This window comes from Caenorhabditis elegans, chromosome V, assembly GCF_000002985.6.
Source record: "Caenorhabditis elegans chromosome V".
Classification (NCBI taxonomy): Eukaryota; Metazoa; Nematoda; class Chromadorea; order Rhabditida; family Rhabditidae; genus Caenorhabditis; species Caenorhabditis elegans.
In genome coordinates, this window is record NC_003283.11 from 14564816 (window position 1) to 14580931 (window position 16116).

The window sequence follows — 16116 nt, forward strand, 5'->3', positions numbered from 1 at the left end:
AATAAAAATAAAGAGTTTCTTTACATTAAAAAACCCGTCAACAATGAATGAGCAATGATTCGGTGAGAAGAATGTTGATAAACAAGACCAAATATTTCGAACTAATTTGAAAAAAGTTAAGAAAAAAGTTGAAAAAAATTAGAAAATGATGATGTTGGACCGGTTTTCAAATGCATCTAATATACTGTTTCAAGTGTTTCGAGATCTTGGCAAAGGGAGTTGTGCACATTTTTGTACTGATTGATTGAGTCTCTAGTTGCGTCGGACATATCCCTGATTCATTGTGGGACGTTCCGCTTTAAATTTGCAACGGAGAATTCGCATGTATGTGTGACGGAATCTGGAAAGTTTTGGCATAATGGGTAGTTTTGTGGAAGAAGATTTGGCCGTTGCGTACGAGCCTCATACCGCATTATTTATGATTTTAAACTAAAGTGCTTGAAGTCGTCATTTTCATTTTCAAATTTCATAACCAGAATTTAATAAACATTCAAAAAATAACCAGACACAAGAAAAACCATTAATAGGTTCGGCCCAGAGCTTGGCTGTTCTGAGTTTTTGCATTAAACTTTCTTGGATTTTTTTGTGCTTTTCGTCTTTTTCATAACTACTATAATTTAAAATTGAGGCAAATTCCCACTAGTGCTATGCCTCTAACAAGTTCTTTTTAATTCTCCCAGTGATCCTTACCTTGCATTACAAAGAGCATAACAAAGTGGATTGATAGTCGAGTTGATGTAACAAAGGAAATAACTAAACGTCCATAAAACATTTGGAACAGTGTTCGGAAAAAACGCTTCCCAGCAAACGATCACTGAAATGCATTAATAATGAATTTAATCCTTTGATCTCTTGAACTCACAGTTATATGGTGTCCATGTGGCGATGAAAGCGCACAAAATGGCGGAAAGTGTTTTAGCTGCTTTGCTCTCTTGCTTCCTTTCATTCTTCCGTTGCTCTTTCTCACTTTTGCGCTCTTGAGAACTGAAGTTTTTAAGAATTCTTCCATTTTTGAATGGTGATTGCTTGTTGAGAAGACTGTGTCGACGCTCGTCAATCTCACTATTACAATCACTTTTTGAGCGATTCCGTGTGGAAATCGGTTCGCTGAAAATGGAATTGATGAAGAATGGAAAACTGTTAAGGTTTAGCAATGGAGCAACGTGTGAAACATTGTCAGAACTCGTCACTGTAAAGATCAAGAGCTCTACAATTTGGAAAATCTTGGAAATCAGATCATTGTTTTGTTTCATACTAGTAAAAGTAAAAGTGTAAAAAGAAATACAGAAAATGTCCGGGCAGTACACAAAAAAAGTGGAAAAACACCACCAAATTCTGAATAAGCTTATTTTTTATTTTTATGGGAAATTTTCACTATACTTCGTTTCAGATAATTTGCCAATTGATACAAATGTTCGATACCGTTACTGACATTCTGAGCTTCGGAATTAATTTCGAAACAACAGATAAAAAACAACAATAGTTACGCCTCAATCTAGGTGTATTTCAAATAGTTTTGATTTTTTTTTCAGCTCGACGGTATAAACCATATCGAATATGAGCTTGCAAAAATTTTTGATTGTGTAAACATGATAATGCAAAATAGTTATTTGTTTCTTACCAATTTGGTGAAGTAGAACAAATTAAATAAAGTACCCCGAAATTTCAAATTCCTCATAACCCACAGAGCCAATTGGGAGCAGCCAAAAAGAACAATTGAAAAACCAATTTAAAGATTTTCAAATTTCCGAATCCAGTAAAAAACCACTCCACATTTTTTCTGACTTCAAAAAGTCTGTACAAATTGTCCAATAAAACTCACTCTAAATAAGGTTCACAGCTACTTAATCGAACACTTGGACGGCTTCCTTCGTCATTTAACTCAATCAAAACTGTATAGGTGTCCGAATTGTTATTCTTTCCAGTGTCTGATGGGCGACTTCGAAACCTTGCTGACCCATTTCTCATAGATGCTCCCGCATCAGTTTGCTCTTCGTCTTCCTGGAAATTCAAACTTTAAAAATTAAAAAAAAAAAGAAATAGTAGTCGGGGCATTCAGTCGTAATAATTTGCAACTTTGTACTTACAAAATTAGTCGGCATCGGTGTGCACGGCGGTGAAATGTTTCTCCTTCGACTCCCACTCAACGCAAAATGACTTGAACTCAATGAAGTATCATCCAGGTTCATTGCAACTGCTTCTGAACTATCTTCAGATGAAGAATTTGATTTTCCAGTGCAATTTCTAAGCCAGGATTTTCGTTTCGAGTTCCGAGAGGAAGTACAAGGTGTCACGCTATCTTCAACGTATCCATCTTGATTATTCTTTTTTCTCATTGAACCACTTGATTTGATAATTGAAGTGGAGGATACATCCCGCTTCATTGATCGACGCGAGAACTGGAAAGAAAATCAATTAGACTTTGTAAAACATATATTAACCATGGAGTAGCGTCAGTAGGAATTTTGTTTCAAATGATAGATAATAGTCTGAATTTCTTGAAAAAAACTATGAATAAAGGTTTTTCTGTCAGAAAATTTACTTCATTTCAGCACAAATTTTCAGACGGCAAAATTAATTTTCAATTGCTGCGAAGTGTGGTTATTATGAAGATTTTTTTTACAATTTTTCAGTAAAATTTTTTCAGCAATGTTATTTCTTGCAGTTTTTCTTGTTCGTTTTTTATGAAATATTTCCAATAGAGCTGTCGAAACCTCTAAAACTTTTACGAATATGATTTTTTGTGAAATATTAGTTTCCTTTTAACTATTTTGAAAAAATAATATTTCCGACCAATTAACAAGTTTTCAAACCTTTGCTATTTAAATTATTATTTCACAATTTTTCTGCAATTTAAAACTAAATCCTCATTGGTGCTACTCCACTTTTTAGGAAAAAATACTTGGGTAATCTGAAGGAGAATAGTCATGCTTAGAAGTTGTCTGGGAATCGAATTCAAAAAAATCATAACAATTTGAAAATCGAAAAATGATGATAAATGCAAAAGAAAAGTTTAAAATTTGGTAGCTTCTAAATTTGAACCTTTTTAACTTTTTTCCACATTTTAGAATTTCTGAATGATTGAGTTGATGGCCGATCTACCACATCGCTTGCCCAAGTCTGATTAGTTGGATTAGTGGAAACTTTTTTAAATTAATGAATGATTACCTGCGTAGCTTGAAGCTTTCCAAACTCTTTTTGTCGTTTTTGAGTTTCCCAATATACTCTCGTGTACAGAATGCACATAATTGTAACAGGAAGATAAAATGCAGCAACCGCGGTTCCAACTGTTACATACGGATTTGTCTGCAGGAATTGTACGACACAAGTTCCAGGTTCTGCAGTGAATTTTCCTTCGATATACGGCCATGAAATGATCCATGGAGGCCATAGAATCAAGGATATTATATATGTGCATGCAATCATTGTCAATGCTTTTTTAGTTGTTCTTCTAGGCCTGTAGGACAACGGTCGTGTCACTGAGAAGTATCGATCGAAGGAAATGAGCAGAAGATTCAGGACGGATGCGTTGCTCATTAAATAATCGATGCATAACCAGAACTGGCACATTGTGTATCCAAGATCCCATTTTTGAATTGCAGTGTAGTATGTGAACATGGGTATTGATATGACACCTGAAATATGATATTTATTTCACTAATGTGAACAGTGCATCGAGAAAGTATTTTCTGTCGCATTTTCTCGCATTTCGCCTTTTTGGTCTGTTTGTTCACTGTCCACTTTTTGTCGCAAACTTTCAATTTTCTGTCGCCCACTCCCAACTTTTTCACACACCTTGCCGAACTTTGGAGCACCTTTGTATCTTTCTGTACCAATTTTCCGTACTCACATATTTTTATCACATACTGTTCTCCACTCTTTGCCAAACACTGTCGCGTTTCTATCAGTTATTGGCGATTTGCGACATACAGCTATGATTATTTATTGTAAAAACCACTCACCAATTGCAATATCTGCGACGGCTAAACTAAACAGGAAATAGTTACTAATTGTCTGAAGTTGCTTGTCGATTTTGAAGCTAACCATTACCTGCAAAAAATCTTATGTTCACACAACATTACCAATAGGTTTTGATTTTTACACCCACCATCAAATTTCCAAGTGAGGTTACTAATGCGAACATTGCACCGATGACAACTATCATAACCATTCGACCTTCTTCACCGAGCAGCGACGACGTGGAATATGTGTCCACAAAGGATGGAGTTGAGGTGGATGATGTCGCAATCGCTGTCTTTGTCGCATTTTCGGCCGACGTGTTTATCACCTGAAACATGAAATGTGAGTTGGAAAAGTTTGATTGTTATTTTTATAGTTAATCCACGGTACACCCATATATGATCACTGTGAAAAAAAAATTTCCAAAGCCTCCCCTCAAGATTTGTTTCCTTCAATCCCCACCTCAGTTCTCATCAATCTATTTTTCTAATCTTTTCCTCATTTATTTTCCTGCAAAACTATTTATTTTTTCCACCCTCTCATCTATCCAATCTCACTAATTGATCATCACAAAAAGTATTTGGAGCTAGCAGTTGGTAAATAGGAAGTTCTTTTTTTGTGTGTTAACGTGTCCAATACGAGCATTCTTTTATTATCTGATGAGGAATGAGCTTTCATCTTTTTGTTTTATTGGCGGATAATAAAAGTAGATAGGTGGGATTGTAGGGATACTGGAAAATGATCAAAAGGTGTCTTGGAAAAATATCTGATTAACTTCTAATTTACTTTTACAAAAAATAATTTCAAAATGTTAATATAATTTTAGCTGGGTTTTTTTTAGCAGATCAGTCGAAATGAGAAGGGATATGTGCTTTCATTCTCCAATAATTTATAAGGCGCCCCTTTAAAAACTCTTGGTACTGGTGAATTTTCCAATTTTTCAGTCTTCAGTCTTCAGGTGTATCTACAAACAGTGTCTGCAAATTACTATGCAAGTACTTATTGTTTTGCATTTTCTTACTATTTAATTTTTTTTTATTTTTCCGAGATGATTTCGTGATTTGTGACCCGTGGAATCATAATTTTTCCCTCAATTAGATAAAACAAATATCGTATACTACTTACCTTCACCAACATCTGGAATAAGTGTGTCTGCCGGAATCGAGGATCATCAGCATTCCCCAACGAAGAGGACTGCATCCTCTCGTCTGTGGTGATCCTGTAAAAAAGAAACGTTGTTCGTTTGGCAACACACACAACAAACTGGGAAAGGGAAAAAGAAAATATGGAACATCATAAAACCGGGGAAAAGGAGATGAAAAGTGGTGTTAACAGGGGGACCTCATATGAATTTTTGAAGACCTTCAAGTGGAGGAGGACCTTCTTTTTTTTTGTTGAGAATGTTGTTGTGGCGACATTTTTTGAATTGGAAATTGGGAACTAACAATATGGGAGGATACAATTTAATTTGAAGACACAAGGTACAAGAGCATGTACATATATTAATTTTGTGGAAATTAGATTATAAATTTGAATTTCAGGTCTATTTCCGGTGGCCGGTAACTCAAGTGGTGTGGGTGACAAAAAACTCGTGTAAAAAAGAGGGTGAAAAAAAGAAGGGCATTTATATACTAGTATATTGGTCCTTCCTTTTCTCCCAACAGGACCACTAATATCAGGTTTCAATCCGGTGGGGCTCCCCAATGTTCTTTTCTCTTTCGCTCTTGCTCAAAACTTTTTCATTCCGTGTGAGCTCATAAGTCTTTGACGATTATAATGATGATGTGGTTTGAATGTTAAAAAAACAAACTAGTCTCTCGTCGTGCACTTTGGACCACAAACGACGCATGAGGTGTGGATGGCGAGACGTTCGAACGGATTTTTTCAAAACGTTTCGAATTTTCAAAAAAAATTTAAGTTTTATGTGATTAACTTTTATTAAAAGGTTCAGAAAATAGTAAGTTTTTCTGTAACTTTAAATTTTTTGTTAAATAATAATGAAATAATTAAATTTTCTCCAAAATTAAATAATAATGCACAATGCAATACTAAAAATTACCATTTAACTGTAATTTTTCATTTCCAAATTTGATCCAGAATTTTACTACCGTATTTTTCCTATCAGTATTGAACTCTATTGTTTAACTTTGACTGCTTATATCTTAGTTGTTGGTTGTTCTATAAAAAAAAGTGTCAAAAACCTACATATTTGTTATTTCTTGTGCTATTATATTCTAGTGAAATATTTTTTTTGATATCTTTAAAAATAACCAAGATAAGGGCTCACAAAGTAAAACCGCCGGGTGCAATAGTGGAAATACGGTAAAACTTTACATGGTCCACGAAAGGCTACCATTTACGAGTTTAGACTTCAAAAATTTGAAATTCGTATTTTCTGCTTGGGGGTTCAATTATTTTTACTGGAGTTTCCAATAACTTACCAAAATTAGCCAAAATCAGTTAAGACCAGTGAGAACTTTTTTGAGTAATAGAGTTATGTTTTTCCAACTCTTTACCGACGATTAAATACATAACTTAAAGTTTACGACTAGTTGAGCAGTTTGAAATGGAGAGGAAATCTGTGTACTTCAAAAATCGTAAATCTTAAAATGCTCCATATAATTGATCAATTATTGGAAGAATAATTAAAAATTGAGCTCTCAAATACCGTACACTTTTTAATGGATTTGGCATCAAGTAAATTTTTAAAAGTTAGGAGTGGATTTTCAACTACTACATTTGAGTCGTGAGTGCAATTCTAATATGGAGGAGACGAGACAAGATTTCTTCGTGACATCACCCACATTTAAATTAGATTTTTAGAAAGATTTGAGATTCTTAAAATGAGATTACAAAATGGACTATTGCTATAAACAAATTGATAACCTAAGAAATTTGACAAACTTGAGAAAATGTATTTCTTGCTTATTGTCTGAAACAAGGAAGAGTGCTTCGAAAAGAAAAATTACATTTAATATAAAAAAGTGGACCTTTTTCTGCTCTCCCCTAACCGAAAGGGGGCGGAGAGAAAGAACGAAGAAGTGATGGAGAATAGAAACAAAAACCGAAGAAGTGCCCCGGGAGATGAAGAGAGAACAGGCAAAAAAGTGGACAAAAAGGGAGCACAAGCGACCTATTAGATGACGGTTCATCGCACCACACGTTTTGACTTTCTTCTCAGGAATAGTGGAAACATTGAGATAGACAGAGAGATATAGAGAGAAAGGTAGAAGGGCTCTCGGGAAACAAGAAGGGGAAAAAACGGAAAAAGAAACAGGAAATATATTGAGGTTTTACCTGAATCCCCCCAGGTTCCGAAATTGGGGACGCAAGGTTTGAGAACTCTTTTTGGAACAACTTATTCTTAGAAATCCTCGACATTTCAAGATCTTCGAATGTTCACTTCCTACAAAACCTTCGAGTTTACCATAAAAAGAGTTCTAAGGTTTGAAAGGTATCCTATAGGCTTGCTCAATGCCTACCTGTTTACTTTAAAATCATCCAGGACTGTTGAGGTCGTTGAGTCGCTCATAGAAAAAGAGTTAGAAAACATTGTTTTCAGTTAAACATTTTTGAATAGAATACCTGGCAATTAAGATATAAGCGGTCAAAGTAGAACAATAAGGTGAAAATCTGACAGAAGAAATAGCGTATTTTCATGTTTACTATGCCTTTCGACACGCTCGTAGGCACAAGGTAGGCGTAGCTTGCCTTTAAAGCAGCTAGGCAGGAGCCTACTTACAATTAGATCTCATGAATGATAATGAATAGATTTCTGATCGTATCAAAATGTGATTTTTTCCAATACCGGGAAAACATGTTGTCTTCAAAGCAACTGGAACAACTACAGTTTGAACTATTTTCAGCGGATCTCATTTCAAAATGGCAAAGCAAAAATATAAAAGTAGCTCAAAAAGGAAGAATAATCAATTGTTCTTCTTTTTCTTTCATTTTTCTCTATCGAAAGTGTTAGTAGTGAATGTCTGTGAGCATTGCTCCCACCAAGTTGTGAAGTTTTTGTTTATAAAAGAGCATGTCCTTGGACCACTTGTCACACACGTTTTTGGATGCTTCGCGATTATTTGGATATTTTGAGCATGTGTGGACGATGTGAACTAATAATAAACACCCCAGAAATTGGGTGTACGTTCCTGCCTACCGTGTAGTCTCTATTTTGCCACTGAAGGCAGGATGGCATTTTTGTGCCTACAAATTTAAAAAGTTTGTGTGCTCAACAGTATACGGTATATCGGAATTGAATGCCAAAAATTACAAATTTGTAAAAATATCTCTAATTTCCAATAATCTACAGTTTTCTTTTATCTTCGAGTAACAATTCAAACAATTATATTGACAAAGAAAAAGTGTAAAAAGTTGATGAAAAGCGATCTATCGGCAAGGGTAAAAGCCACGAGATATAATAAGAAGTTGGCCTCTCTCGCCCCGAATCTCACATATATATCTCATATCAATATCACCCCCGACTCTCCGATCATCATCATCATCATCATAAACTTTCTAAAATAAATAAAGAGTGAAAAAGAGATGCAGACGTACAAACAAAATGAGCATTTACTCTTGGGAACAGCAGCCTGTGCGGGGAAAAAAAGGAGCACACATTTTTTATCGGTTGATCTGATCTTTCTAGTGGTGCCAACAACTTTCCTTTGCGTTGTTTTGTTTTGGGAAAATATGAAGAATATGGGGGGAAAATGGAATGATCGAAGCATTTTATAGTTTTCGAACAAATGAGTAAGAGTTCACAGTCGTAAAAGGTTTAGAGGTTTTATGATCCGACAGCTGTTTGAGAGCTCACGGAGAAATTCAGGGGGCATTCCGTTTTTGAAGGTTTTGAAAAATAGCTAATGCCTGCCTCGCTGCCTACATAGTTATCTAAGCCGGCCTGATGCTCACGAGGAAGCCTGGAACATTGTTAACTGATTATTTAGTTTACAGACACGTAAGCCTGATTAACGTGCATATCTAGAATTGGTCAACTTCGAATGCTTTTTTATAAATCTGCAATGATGACAAATTTGAAAATGTACAAAGTAGGCGATAGACAGTCACGTATTTCTCAGTGCGTGCCTGACTACTAATATACATATTAAAACTATGTACAGGCCTGGCTTGAGACACAGTTTGAAAAATTGTTTCAAATTTTCCAAAAAACCTCGATTGGGAATTAATACTGTATGAATTTAAATTTCAAGAAATCAAAACATCATATGAGTAGAAATCATAACACTTCACTTTCTGTCTATCCCCTCTTAACTACCATTTGTCTATTGACATACACTTGGTTGATCTAAGAAGTTGGATGTCTAGTTGAGAGGTCAATAAATAGCCATACACATCAATTCAAAGAAGATGTGCAACACCACACCTTGATGCTATCCGATTTCAAAATCATCAAAGTAAGAAAAAGGTCTGAATATACTGTAACTGTAAAAGATGCGCAGATTGGGGAGTGAACCCACAAGTGGTGCTGATATCCGATCGGAGTAAGAGAGGCAAGCACTTGAGATCGCGTCAACTTCTCACTTGAGAGCCGTTTCTGGGGGTGCCAAACATCAGAAGGTTAACGGGAAATGGAAAAGCATACAGTTCTTCAAATTGATAACTCAATTCCTATTATTAATTGATTTGATATTTTATATCACGCCACTTGGGAGAATAGATGGGATTTGAACCTTTGAAGAAAGGAAATTTTGAAAAAAAAAACTGTGAAGTGTCTGCAAAGTCTACATTTTTAGGAGAACAGAAATCATAAAAGTTTCTGATAATTGAACAAAAAATAATTTTAGGAGGTGGTATTTGTTTTTATTTAAAAATGTTTTTGAAAAATCTGCAGAGTTCTAGAGAACTTTCAAATTAGAGGTGCAAGTTGTATGGGTTTTTCAAAACTCTTGTTGAAAACACTTCAAATCTTTGCAACTCGTTTTTTTTCCTCTTAATTTTGAAAGCTTAGACTTGCAAAGCACACATTTGAGTTGCCTGTATTATTTTAATATTGTAAATTTTAGTTTTAAGAAGTTTAAGATGACTACTCTTTTTTTTTAGAAAATACGTGATCTCAAAAACTCGTGACTTTGAAGATTTTTAGATTTTGCAAAATTTTCAGTCAACGCTTTTGTCACGATTTCGAAAATTTCTTAAAATATTCATAAAAATTTATCAAATTGTAGAAAATTTGTCATATTTGATTACCTAAATTTTGAATAAAAAACTGAGTAATTGTCTTCTGACCGAGCATTTCTAGAAATTAAAAAAAATTGAACAGTTTCATTTTTCAAATTTTAGCGCTTCAGGAGCAGTTTATGTGCTTTTTCTTTTCATAGAAAATAATACAAATACTCTAATGAAGACATTCTTGAAAGAATGAGGCAGGTAGGCAATCGGGCCTTCAGGAAATCTCTTGGGTAATTTTTTTTGTTGATACTCTACATTTTTCAAAACCTGCAGTGTTACAACTATGAGCTCTGCGGAGTGATACTCAACTACAACCTTTTCTTAAAGTTAAAGCACGGGGTTTCTCTTTTTTTCATTGAAATTACATGTAGCTAGTGCCCATCTAATCAACAGAATAAAAAAATGCTGGTTGTTGAAAACATATTTTTAGGGTAGTTTTGTTATTCTAGATTTAAAATATTTGGAGATTTTGGCTACTGAAAACATGTTTTCTAACAGTATCCCAATTACAGATTTTACAATAAAAAAATCCTAGTTGAATATTCAAAACATATTCTATTAGATTAGAGCTCCGTGACAAAATGAAAATCAAAGACAAAATCAAAAACAAGAATGACGCCTTTTTGACTTTGATTGGAAAGGAGCTGTGTACCCGCAAAAGTCACTCACTTTTTTCATTTTCAATTACTCGTAAAAAGTCGTAAACTGGTGATGGTGGGTGGTGGTGGTGGTGGAAGGGTAGAATTCTTCCTCTTCTTTCCAATGGGGCGCGGCTTGAGAAGCACACAGAAAAAACTTTTAGCTCAAAGCCATTTGCACTGATTTATTGGCTTTTGCTTTCCACTAGAACCACTTCTCTACCCAAAAGACCCAAACCAAACCACCTTGGATCCAAAAGGAATTAGAAAGAATTACGGTAATTGGTGGTGAGGAATAGAAAGGCAAAAAGAGCAAAAAGGAAGCGATTTTTGCATTTTTATTGCATTGCAAAACATCAAAAAATAAATTTTAATTAAGGGAAATGAATGGGTGAGGTTTTTTGGGGGTTTGAACTTGCCAATGTTTTAGAAACGGGTCATTAAATTTTACAGTCTCAAGGCGTTTTTTCAGAATATCTTTGTACTCGAAATTAGTGAAATTCTCGAATTTTCAGAAACTTAGAAAGAATATAATTTCAACTGTAATAGCTTATATTTCAAAAATTACAACAAAATTGAAAATTCCGATATCAGTCAAAGCTGGTGGTGGAAGTTACAATTGTCAACGTTTTTTCAACAAATACATTTTTCAAAACTAAAGTCTTTTAGATTAACGTTTTCATGCTTTTTAGTAGGCCTTTCAACAAATTTTTGAGCTTAATTTTGACACATTAATTTTTGAAATTCAAACTGAAACTTTAAAAAAAAGTCCAGTGTATGCCCTAGGCAGGTGTACGTCGGCATATAGGAAAATGAGAAAATATCATAAGTTAGAGAAATTACTTGAAATAGAAAACATTTCTAATTACATCGAGAAAATACCGTAACCAGCAACAGCGGATTGTCTACTCCATAACAGGAACCGTCTTTCTCGGATCGAAAAAATAATCAAAAAATGGTCTTTCGTATCAGTATTAAATTTAAGTACTAAAATGGTTACCTATCTTAAGTTTGAAGTGAATTTTCAAAAAAATGTATCGAGCTACGATATTTTCACATTTAACATTTGACAAATTTTCAGATTTTGATAAATACACAATTCAATTAAATACAATCGACAATGAAAATAAATCTATAAAAACTCGGTCTAGAAAAAAATGAAATGTGATGGCGGAAAATTGGGGTAAGGGGGGAGGTTATCAAAAAAGAGTTCTCTCTACCAAGGCTCTCTTGAGTGAAAAGTCGGAGATATGAAAGTGAGGGAGTGTATGACTCGATGAGATATCTTCCACCTCTGTCATGAAGTGACAGTTGTCGTAAGACAATCTGTGACAACAACCACTCACTTCTTTGTTGAGAGAGCTTATCTCAATATTATATGTTCACTTTCTCTGAAAGTTCAATCTTGATAGCAAGTTTTTCAGAATTGAAATCGATAACATTTTCCATTGATTTCAAGAAAAACTCATTCAAAAACATAATGTTTTACACACAACAATTACTGATTCTCAAAGAGCATATCAATCAACCTATCATCAGATTTCTGATCGATGGTCACTTGACAACAGATGAACTATGTCCTATTGGAATCTCTATCTGTTCTTCAATCGGCTAGGAAGGGGAGAGACGCTTTTTTGTGACTTCCGGGCGGTGTGACTTGAGAAAAGTGCTCATCAATCAAGAGGGGACGGGGAAGAGGACCAATACATTTGAATATACTTCAAGAGTTTCGTGAAGGAAAGGTTAAAAGTCAAGTTTCGGAATTTTTATAAAACTGCAATACTTCTAGTTAATGTTTTATCTAGAAAAAATTACAGAGCTTCTAAAACGAAACGAATATGAAACGCGTGATAGTTTTATCTTAAGATTTTTAAATGAACATTTCTCAAACATTTGCAGTTAAAAAGAGTTCAACTCTCCCGCACGGTCAAAATTTTTTACAAACTTTTTTACGAATTTTTTCCCAGAAAAAAGGGAAAAATAGGGCCGGAAAACAAGAGTTCTGTTGATGGGATTTTACTTTAAAATGCTCTAAATAGTCTCATATGTTGAAATACCACAATCATCTTGCTCCGTTCACTTTCGAACCAAACAGGTGAAGTGTAAGAAGTTTGAATTCACTGATTGGTTCTAAAGTGGATGTGGCTTCTTTTTTTTAAAAAGAAATTGGAAAATTTTATTAGTAAAAGCTGTAAATTATTTTTGGTTAACTGTATTGGAGGGCTCAGCTCTACAGAAAATAATTCTTACTTTTGTTTAACAAATATACAGAAAACCGGGTGAAAAAATCATGCGTTCATTGGTGAAAAATTTAAATTAAAAAGAGCCAACAATTTTTGTGAGAATTATTTTACCAATTTCAAGTCTATTTTTTGTTGAAAGACTTTATTTGAACTTAAAATCATAGCTAACTGAGTTTCCCCGGTTATTTAAATCGAAATGATGAGGAGCTCTGTAAACTACGATTAGTACATTATTCAGTTAAAATTAGATCGAAAAAAGATCAAAAAAGCATTAGACGTTTCTCGCTTTAGAAAAAGTGCAAAAATGGGATGCATTTACAAGAATGCAAATCTAACATGAAGAAAAGAAAAAGAAGACAACGAGAAAAGAATACATGGTTCCAGGGGAATTCCCAAGATGGCAATATTCGGGGCGACGAAGAGGAGATAGAGAAGCTTCATGGATGCCAAGAAGCACAGGAATCTCTCTTTCGAGACCCTTGTTATCGCAACTTATGGTACCTCCGCTACTACTACTCCATCAATTTGTATTTTCATCCCGCCCTCTCGTCCTCCCTCACATGCAAAACTGAATCGTTGCGTGTTGAGCATTGTTTAGAAATGAGCAACACCCTCGCCCCCGACCCCCTTGGGTATTTTAGTGTTCATAAGAATGAAAGTAAAAAAACAAAAAAAATATAATAAAAAATATTGGAAATTTTTATTTTCCTATTTCTACAGTAACAAAAGTCTTGAAGTATTTGAACTTTATACAAGCTCCTACTTTTATATTTAGGATTTAGGTTAATTCTTTTTTTTTTGAATCATTAAAAATAAATCTAAGAATTCTAAGAATATCGTATTCTAGTTCAAAATGGTCTTCAGAATCAATATCTATTTTTTAAAGGTATGCTTTCAGAAATGTAGATTTTATTTGAAAGTCTAGGATAACGCTTAAACTTCTCTCATTGACATTAGAAATGCATCTTAATATAAATCATAAGTTAGTTTTTAAATTTGGGTAAGTGGAGATACAAATTAAAAATCAAGAAGTGGATTGTGGTAGTAAGTATAGTTATAAATCCTACTGGAAGGTCGGGTCTTCAGAAAAATCAGAACAAATTAAGAAACGGAGGTTAAAAATAAGAAATCAATGGGAAATAAACTTGAAGCCCATTAACTCACCATGTCGAATTTTCAGCTGATGTGTTGATTAATAAATGTGCAGGAGGAGTAATAATGGTGTATGTCTGAAAATTTAAGATTCAATTATTAAATTTAAAGATGCGAGACTGTTTACCCTTTGTTTACTACTAATTTATCAAAATTGCCACGAGCCATCTGTGCCTACCTACACTAGAGAATTGAAAACTGCGTAATTTTAATTTGAGTAAAAATATATCATCTAATCTCATCTCAAAATGCAGAGAAAATGCAGACTGGCAGGCATGATCACCTGCAGTTCACAGCTCCAGAAATAATAAAACTTAAATTTGAAACATGATTTGTTAAAAAAGTGTAGATTCAAGATTTCCAAGAGTTAAAAAGTAATTGTATTTATACCGTGGGATGTTTCTTAAATGCTTCACATATCTATATCTTAAAAAAATTAAGTTTTTAAAGTTTAAGTTTGAGCAACAGATTTGAAAAATCGCCTCAAAAGTGGTCAAGTTTAGACAATTTTAGATTTAACTGAAAATATATTTCATTTGAAAATTTTTCCCAAAATTTTTGTCTATGTTTACATTTTCAATCAAGAATTTACTAATAAAGCTTCTGGCACTTTTTTCTTTTTTTGATTTTTTTGTTGAAAAATTGAGCAATCTCTCACCTTGATTCTGAAATTCTGCCAGCAATAGATTTACAGATGAAGTGGCTGGTAGTTTGATATTCTGAAAACAAAAAGGAAAAAGTGTTCGGTTTGTCAACTTTTGTCTTGGTGTACAGATATTTAGAAAGAAAGGGCGAAGGACACGAGAATTTGGAGAAATGAGAATGGTAGTGGTGGTTGTGGTGGTAGTGAAGAATAAGGAGCGAAAGAAGAGAAGTGAATCCAGAGACGGATTAGAAGAAACGTTTTCTTGGGAAACAGAGAGAGAAGAAGAACAATTTTTTGGGAGTGATGGTGATGGTGGTAGCGTGTGTGTTGTTGTTTCTCTCAAAAGTTAGAAATAGATAGAAATCAAAAAGTTTTTTTGCTTTTTTTTTTGAAAAATGAGCAGTAGTAGGAGACAAATAATGGCAACATAAACATACACATCAAACCATGAGTTTTTGGTTTCACTTCCTTTTTTTTTCTTTTTTTACTATTGTTTTTGAAGATGGAGAGGTGGTGATACTGATAAACTTAGTTGGGCTTAATCGAGTCTTCATATATTTGGTAGATTGTGTTTTCAGATGCTCTCTTACTCCATCGATCATTTTTTCAATGACAAAAAAATCAAAAGAAAACGCCTAAAGTACTACAGAAATATACAAAAAAAAATTTAATTTTCGTCCAGTTTTACTTTTTATAAAATTTTGAGCAATGTCACAAATTTGAATCCTAACAATGTGTATTATTCTGAAGGTAATTGTAATCTAAAATTTGTATTTAAACTGCAAAACTCAGTAACAGCCATTATTTAAAATTAAAACTTGCGTTTTTTTTTCTGTATATTAATTGTAAATGTGACTTCCAAAAATAACTGGAAACTTGACCATTGTTCGCCGAAAAAAAAAATTAAAATCAAGCTTCTTGAACAAAAAGTGTTTCTTTGCCTCTAGGGTACGCACTTTTTCAAACTTGTTGGAGGACGAAAAGCGTGGGGGTGAAAGAAGACTAATTTTTAATCGTTTTATCGTTGAGAGTTAGAAGTCGTCTGTGCTGTGGGAAAGTTTGTGGATTGGCTCAGAATGAGATAATGAACAATTTAAAAACTTGAAATTGAACACTTTTTGACTTTTCTTCTTTGCAATATTTGTTGGGACCTACTTTTTATTACACAAATGTAACAACTATACAGAAGAGTTTCAAAAAGAGATCATGAGTTCATAGAGACTAGAATGTTATTTTATAAATATTACTAATGAAAACTTTTACATCATATAGCAAAAAACCTAAC

The 16116-nt window shown here is 33.9% G+C and overlaps 1 protein-coding gene and 1 non-coding gene across 3 annotated transcripts; both read right to left on the reverse strand.

The window, feature by feature from the left end:
- Window positions 1–3: 3 nt before the first annotated feature.
- On the reverse strand, window positions 4–14904 carry gar-3 (Muscarinic acetylcholine receptor gar-3; the record flags this gene model as incomplete). 2 transcript variants are annotated; one of them, NM_001029064.4, is made up of 11 exons in its annotated part: window positions 4–340; window positions 691–814; window positions 863–1107; window positions 1823–2001; window positions 2088–2399; window positions 3169–3635; window positions 3963–4050; window positions 4109–4288; window positions 5086–5179; window positions 14198–14262; window positions 14844–14904. In NM_001029064.4, the coding sequence occupies 9 exons, from the start codon at window positions 5158–5160 to the stop codon at window positions 253–255; spliced, it is 1758 nt and encodes a 585-aa protein (NP_001024235.1). In that variant the 3' UTR covers window positions 4–252. The 2 variants fall into 2 exon arrangements, with proteins under 2 accessions (NP_001024235.1, NP_001024236.1); NM_001029065.5 differs by lacking the exons at window positions 14198–14262; window positions 14844–14904 and adding an exon at window positions 3043–3120 and having other exon boundaries at window positions 5–340; window positions 5086–5160.
- On the reverse strand, window positions 8422–8543 carry Y40H4A.3. Its single transcript, NR_069979.1, has one exon. It is a non-coding gene; the product is annotated as an Unclassified non-coding RNA Y40H4A.3 (non-coding RNA).
- Window positions 14905–16116: the final 1212 nt, after the last annotated feature.